The following is an 8,256-nucleotide window of genomic DNA, read 5'->3' on the forward strand; positions in this document are numbered from 1 at the left end:
AGAGAACAACAGCTGAGAATGGGATGACCAAGCTGTGAGTCACTTTGCTGTTTAGGTCAAGAATCTGCACCCGAGTCCACAGCCTCTCTCTCCCCAGACGGAAACTAAAATAATTTTGACAATGCAAACTAGAACGAGAGAGCGAGAGGGAGAATGATTGACGGACAGAAGCAGCTGCCGCTGTGTGTGTCAAGATTTTTGCAGTGTAGGAAACCCCGGGCAAGAATTGAGTCACTTCCTATTTGACATGGAAAGCATGTTCTGCTACCGAATCAGAAACCAATCCCACTTATCAATCTACCTTCAACCTATTTAGCTTATGCATTTTTAAGTATTAACTAAGTATTTAAGACAATGGTAACTCAATCCCTAGTTCACATGCATTTTTTAAAACCCTAAAGCTGACCAGCTGTCCCGCTACAGAATCAATAAGAGTGAACAGTGAATGATCACTCGTCGTTGGCCCTCAGGTGCCAGGGTAATGGAGACACAGTCCCTTCCTTCCTTCCATCCATCCATACATCCATACATCCATACATCCATACATATATACATCCATCCATCCATCCATACATACATACATACATACATACATACATCTTCTTTCACATTTGTATTTTTTCTAATCCTAACCATTTTTTTAAATGTTTTGGCACAAACCACATTCATGTTTTCATTTGTTCTGCTTGGCATTTTCTTCAGTAGCATCTTGGCCTGGCAAATCTACACCATAAAACATCAGGGCCCTTATGCAACTCCCTCCCTCTCTTTCCCTCCTCTTGCTGCTAAATTGCTCCATCTGTACCCCATCAACACACACAAACAACAATGGAAAACAAGGCAGGGAGATTTATAGAGAAACAAAGGAAGCATGGGGAGCGAGAGAGACTTCCTTTAATTTCCCTCTTAATGACAGAATAAAAATTGAGACAGATGCTTCCTGACTGCATATTTGCCATCAAAATCACAATGGTCCCTGTGGAATCCTCCCCACATTGTCTATCCCTGGAGAGAAGGCAAAACTGGGGCCTCCAATCATTTAGCTAATCAGGAGAGCCATATTATATGACAAAGAACAACACCAACTTTAACAAATACAAAGGTTTGGAGCATGAAAGCTAGGGCATCGCACATATTTCAGCATTGGCTATCTATTTCCTCCTCCATGATACCAAGAGACGGCCCATGTACCACAATGGAAAGCTGTGAAGGAAAAAAGCTGAATAATGTAAGAATCCATTATCCTATAATGGTTATTGTGTAGGAAGGGTGTCCTTATTTGTAAGAAGCAAACTGAGAGATAGGCCCATGCCAATGACATCTGTATTTGTATAAAGATGAATGAATGATAAAAGATAAAGATAAAAATGAATGATCACTGCCAGTGCTTTTGTGTTTTATCAGATAGAGTCTCTGATAAATATTAGTCTTATCGAATATCTTCTAATTTAAATGTGCCCTTTGTCTGCGACTCATGGTATCTCCCAGAAGAGCTGCCATCAGCTAATTGATTAAATTGCACCTTTATCAGACTAGGCATAATAACTGAACACATAGGCAGACACACGCATTAGAGGTGTCATGAATTTTTAATCTCTGAATCTCAGGGTAAAAAGTCAAGAGAGAAGCTGGGCCACCCCAAACTCCCACCCACATATAGACACACACACACACACACACACACACACACACACTGCTTAAAGCATTTGAAATTTGCCTATTTCATCAGCTATGCATCTTTCACTAAACGGCATAGAAGACAATAGAAACAGCAGCCAAAAAAACGTTTGCTGATAGCAGCCAATATAAATCAGGCCACGTGCAATTTATGAATTTGCATCAGGATCGTGATGAAAATTGTGATAAAAGGAAATATTTCATAGCATATTTTGACCTATACGCCCAGTGTCTAAAACACAATCTTTTCCACCATTATCATCAGTACAGATGCACGTTTAAGCGCTCTCTAGCTTCTCTACACCCCCACACAGGACATTTCTCCAGATCTGAGCGTGTGCTCCTCCTGACTCTGCAGATCAGCTCTCTCCCCCCACGAGCACGTGGTCCACAAAGACTAATATTGCTGAAAGCTCTCTGCCAGTAACGGCTTCTTCCAGCCGAGCTATTATCCAGGGCCGGGCCACTGGGCCAGGCCAATGGGAGGGTCAGTGAGGGAGAATGCTAAGCAGGGAGGATAATTGGGAGGCAAAGAGCAATGGCGTAGGAACCCCCCCGTATGGTGGATTCCTGTGTGAATTGTTCAGTGGGCGTGTGTCAACATCATAGTCTTTATTTAAACCAACAGAGAAAACAGAGACACGTCAAACATGTTGTAAAACACTGCTATGTAACTTCATATATATAAATATACTGTATGTGTACGTTCAAATAAAACCAATTCAAACAATCTTAAGTGATGGAATTTGAAATAAAATCTTTACATTTCCTTAATGGTCAGCAAATTCCATTTCTGTTCATTTCAATTTTGAGCAATAAACGCTAGGAGGGACAGTGTGTGTGTGTGTGTGTGTGTGTGTGTGTGTGTGTGTGTGTGTGTGTGTGTGTGTGTGTGTGTGTGTGTGTGTGCATGTGGGTGTGTGCTTGTGAGTGTAAATCAGTGCACACTCAAATAGCTTTGCCTGTATGAGTGAGTCTGAATGTGTGTGTGGGTATGCATGTGCTTATCTGTTATTCACTGTAAGGCCAACCCCCATTGCACACTCTGTTCCCGTGCGTATAAATAAGGACAGCAACAGGGTGAGCGACTACATTTACAAGGCTTTCATATGAATGGCCTATGGGAGATCCAGGAACAAAGCTGGGGGACACACAAAACCAGAGAGAGAATAGGGAGGGAAAAATAATGAATTGAATTAGGGAGGGGAAGGGGGGGAAGGTTCATTGTCAACCCTTAAGCTTAAGCTCAAAGGACTGCTTTTATAGCAGTATTATAATGCAAATCAGCTGCCTAAGAAATTGTTCATTGTTGCCGTGAAACGTGTGCAACTCTGTAGCTGGTTTCCATGCAATCATACATGTTTCTAGAGCGGTCACTGGACTGTAAGATCTTTTTGTAGCCAAAAGGTTAGTTTTGTTTTGTTTTCTTGTTAACCATTTACTATTGCTAGAAAAAAGTTACTAACTGCGCTCCACTTATCATCTTTAGGAGTGAACAATTCTGTTATGGATCAAGAGGTACAGACCACATTAAAATAATAAAAGATATCACTAAAGGTGGAGATCTCTGAAGTCTATATCAGAAGGATGCATTACAGAGCATTGGATTTCATGCTACCATTTTCATGCCATAACGATGTCATTTGATACGGAGAGCCAAGACTTTTTGAGCTTTCAGAGTAAACTCTGAGACTGTAGATTAAAAAAGCTCAGGCAGTAACCTTGTAGTGCGGTGTCTTGACGTAGGCTCTAGTGGTGTATAGATTGTTCCAGTCATAAAAAACTCCTATAGATTGTAACACACATAACTGACATTTTTTATTGAACTCTTTGTTTCAATTATGTCCAAAATAATGAATCACATCCTACAAGATAGGCTCTCTAGGTATACCTACTTAGGGGATATTGACAGTAGGAGGGCTAAGCCTATGGGACTTCCTGTCTTCATCAGTCACCATGCTATTACTGGAAAGCCTCTCATATCATTATAAATAGCAAACAAGTAAAAAATACCCGCCACCTCACCCTCGACATATTCGACTGCAGCAGGAGACTGCAGTTTCCCATCCCACTGGCTTTATTACTACTACTGGTATGTTGAATACGTTGAAAAATAACCTGCATGTCTGATATTAACCACCAACCTGTGTGCTATACTTTCACTTCCTGCTGGACCTTTAGCGTCCGGGGGTACAACACGTACAACACGTCAGTCAATATAGTCACCAAGGAGCTTCAGTAGCTGTGCTCAAGTGTGTGCTGTGTGTGCGTGCATGTTGGTGCTGTGTGTTTGTGTCTGTTTGTGTGTGTGTGGGCTGATAGGGGGGGGGCATAGAGGGTGAGGCCGGGGTTGTGGATAGTCGATTGCTTGACCTTTGCCGCCGTAGGGAAAGGTGGTTTGTGAGCAGAGTGGGGCCCGTGACCATAAGTCCCCATATAGCTGAAGCAGTCGGCCATATAGATGCTCCACGCAGGATCACACAAGCTTCCCTTGAATCCCCACGTCGTGTGTGAGCACTCGGGGTGGGGGTTTTGTCAGTGAACAACAACCAGCCGTTTTGGTCGCTTCAGGTTGCCTGATCCTTCTCTTTACTGTGTTGTATTGGTTTCCAGTAATATAGTCCTCTAAAAGGAACATGACTCAAGCAAACCTCAAGACCACTACAGTCTTATCGGATGCCGACGCTATTGTGACTAACGCTGACTCAGCACAAGCCAGATCATTACAGCAGCAAGATCGGGTTCATGCTCCATTCAGATGGAGCTCTCGAATGATGTTACCACCGGCATAAAGTCGGGAGCATTTCATTACATTTACAGGTTGGAGGCTATTCACGCCAGCAACCGTCCCTTTGAAATCAAAAACGTGAAAGGCAATAAAATTGGGCAATTAAGGCCACTCATTGCAAATTACAATTTGCAGTGAGCAAATTACAATTTGCAGTGAGTTTTATTATTTTCTACAATGTCTATGACTTAGGGATGGAAGAATAGACAATGTTGGTGGCAAACTATGAAGTAGATATGGTATCGTCATCTAGATGACCTCATGTCTGATATCACCCAGCGTACTCGAAATGACTGGAAATGATTATTAATGCTGTACTTTCGGTTGATTGATCACATCAGCTGATTGGGACAAACAAGTTGTATTGATCAACCAATGACCTTCATGCTAGCCAAATTAATTCCAGGACATATCATTGCAAATGCCAGAGGAGATGACAGGACTTTGAATGGTGACATCTCCTTTGGAGGAATATTCCCTGGAATAAATAACGACCACATATTACTACAGTGTCTCTCTGGGTTTAAAATAGGTGTGTGTGCTGTGGGCTAAAGTGGACAGTGGGGAGGTTATAGGTGACAGACGGGGGGCTCCTCCTCTGACAGGCTCCTCGATTCCCAGCTAACACTCTGGCTGCTGATGTCACAGTGCCAGGTCTGACCCGGCGACAGGAAGACTACGGCTGGGTAAATTGAGGAGAGGCAACAGTTAAATATGGAGCTGCCTAGTTAAACAGGGTCCTCTAACACCGTGACACGGATCAGGTCGCAACATTAACTGTTGCTTGAAAACTGTATAGGGTTAGTATGCAGAACTTTAATGACGTAATATTTGGTTTTATTCGTTTTCGTTTTCGTTAAACATTCAAATATTATGATATTTTGAATATGCCAACGTTATAAAGTTCACCATCTCCTCACAGACGTCTTGTTATAATCTACTCAGCTCAACCCCAGCTATGGGGTTGCTGTTGCTGACTGATGTACTTGCTGACTGAATCTTGGCCACACACACAGTCAGTCAGCTGTGTAGCCGCACGTAGCTAATCGGCTACAAGTCAACAAGCTCACTATTTGTACACACATGCCTGAAAGATAAAATCACACGCGGACACACACGCACGCACGCAAGGTCACAAGGTCAACATACACTGTACAACTTGTACACACTGATATGTACAATACAATTTTAAATAAAGCCCTACAAGTCTAGATAGAGCAATCAAAGTGGAAAATATGCACCAGTGAAATATGTCTACAACACCTGATCTTAGAATGATTCAGCATGAACAAACATATTCTCTACCACTCTCTGCTTCTCCTTGTAGGCATACAATATACATCAGGGTCTATTTATGCTGAGCAGACAGTACATCCACCACACAATGTCATCCCTGAAACAGTTATATGACTCCCCCATTCACCACTGTAGAAGTAGCCTAGTACCATTTTTATGGGATGGCAATGAGTAAGTAAATCCAAGGGCAAATTCAACATAAAAATGCTGACTAAACAAGCCCCTTTTGAGTTATCCACTATAGAACATCAGAGCCTAGAAGCAGGGTGATAAGCACTTTAGGTAAAAAGCGTTGCAATGCTTAGTATGGCAATAGGACCACTTGATTAGTGCATTCCTGCATCTAGCTACGTCCTCATGTCTTGTAATGACATGTTTACCATGCAATGAGCAGGTGCATGTCCTGGACACAGGCTCCTTCGCCTACAACTCCAAAAAATAAAATCGAATAGAACTTAACAAGAGGTTCGATTCCCTTCACTCACCAGCTCTGCGGCTCGGGGGTGAGTTGCTCGTGGAGAGCCAGGGAGAAGCCAAAGAAGGTGCCGCGGTCCCCCAACTTATGCAGCGTGTGCGCGGTCTCCAGGTTAAAGCCCCACACCGCGCCGCCGCCGAAGCAGGTCAACATAGCGCACAGGGTGAGACGCCAGTGGGCAAAACAAGTCACCATCGTCTGGGACATTTCGCCCCGGTGTCCCACCGTGGCTGCCATACTGAGGACTAATGCAGAGGGAAATAAGTAGCAGGTCCTTTTTGGAGCGGAGCAGGTTTAGCTCAAGCCAGGGGGAGATCACAGGGATTCAGTTCCTTTTTTATCTAGTCCCCCCCTCTCACAGGGTTAAAATAAGATGAAAAGAAAAGGGATAAATCCTGGTGTAGTACTCCTCTTCCGCTCCTCTGTGGATGTCCGAGCCCCTCTTTCTCCTGCCGTGCGCTCTGTCTGTCTCGCTCTCTCTCTACCGTCTGCTGCTGTCCGTCTGCCGAGCTGCCTGAGAAAATGTGGCTGGCTAGCGTATGTGTTTCTCTCCACCATATGTGTGTGGTGTGTGTGTGTGTGTGTGTGTGTGTGTGTGTGTGTGTGTGTGTGTGTGTGTGTGTGTGTGTGTGTGTGCGTGCGCGCGCGTGCGTGCGTGCGTGCGTGTGTGTGTGTGTGTGTGCACACCCCCTCACTCGCCTCTCTCTCTCTCCCTCCCCTGTGCTGCCCTCATGCTTTAGGGAGACAGAGGACAAGTGCCTTGAATACCCCCCCCCCCCTCCCTCCCTCTCTCCCCCTCTCTCTCCCTCTCTCTCTCTCTCTCTCTCTCTCTCTCTCTCTCTCTCTCTCTCTCTCTCTCTCTCAGCTGACATCAACACTCAGGGGACTGGTGCCAAAATACCGAGCAAGGTTGTAGAGATACTTGGAAGCAATTGCACAGAAAGAGGCTTGCAAATACAACAGACGTCCCGTCACCCGCCAACTCCCCCGATACTGCACTACAGTCTCTCTCTCTCTCTCTCTCTCTCTCTCTCTCTCTCTCTCTCTCTCTCTCTCTCTCTCTGGTACAGGTTGCCTTTGCAGGAACAGCTGATGCAGAAGACATAAAGAGACAGATCCATAGAGAGATAGGTAGGTAGATGTTGAAATCAGGTATCTAACACAGGTCAATAGATCACAGATCAATAGTTTGATAGGTTAGCTTTTGAGAATTAAAAAATGACCATGAAGTGTAGAAATTGCAATTATATTGTGAGTGATTAAGAATGTGTATACATGTAATGTAATTTCATCTAATTTCAAAAATACCATTAGTGACTCTGACATGGCCGGCCAAATGACAGCATGGTCCAAACACAAAGTTTTTAGCTCCATGTGTCCACAGCTGATTTCTGTGCCTCTGGGGTTCATTTAGGGGTGCAGCTGTTTGTGTGTTCTGTCACCCCAACTGTTCCATGCAATAAACCTCACACAGATATCCACTAAAAACATAGAGGGGGTTATTCAAACTAACAGTTGAGGTTTTCAGGGGGGTCCTTTTTCCCCAATTAATCCAATAATGTACTTCAGAAAATGATTTGTGTGATGTTTGTGTGAGATTTCTGCCCCTGTGGTTCTTAACTTGCAGTATTTTCCTTCATTTTCCTTTTTGTGAAGGACGACAATGAATATACAATGTGTATTGTGAATAGCTTTGAAATTATGAGGAGGATTTGACCGCAAATGGTAGCGCCCCCTACGGGCGAAGTGGTACCAAACGTTTTGGAGAATGCATTTGCATCAACAAATGTCATAACTTGTGAGCCATCTGGGGCTGTGCTATAGGCTCAACCAATCAATAATAATAATAATAATAATAATAATAATAATAATAATAAGAAGAAGAAGAAGAAGAAGAAGAAGAAGAAGAAGAAGAAGAAGAAGAAGAAGAAGAAGAAGAAACCCCTACAAATAGAAAAAAAAGTGATAGAGTAAAAACACTTGATTTTGGGTAAATTTATAGTCACAGTGTCCTGATCTT

General features: G+C 43.5%; 1 protein-coding gene across 3 annotated transcripts in view; it reads right to left on the bottom strand.

The window, feature by feature from the left end:
- Positions 1-6,731, bottom strand: part of itga7 (integrin, alpha 7) — a 33,107-nt gene extending 26,376 nt beyond the window's left edge. For all 3 annotated transcript variants that reach the window (XR_014633153.1, XM_084463642.1, XM_084463643.1), the window contains exon 1: positions 6,247-6,731. Coding sequence is in view for 2 of the 3 variants with exons in the window: in XM_084463642.1 (XP_084319768.1) it covers positions 6,247-6,473 (227 nt within the window). In the remaining variant the exon portion in view is untranslated. The remainder of the gene's footprint in view (positions 1-6,246) is intronic.
- Positions 6,732-8,256: the final 1,525 nt, after the last annotated feature.

This window comes from Micromesistius poutassou (assembly GCF_964030765.1).
Source record: "Micromesistius poutassou genome assembly, chromosome: 2".
In the NCBI taxonomy this organism is placed as follows: domain Eukaryota; kingdom Metazoa; phylum Chordata; class Actinopteri; order Gadiformes; family Gadidae; genus Micromesistius; species Micromesistius poutassou.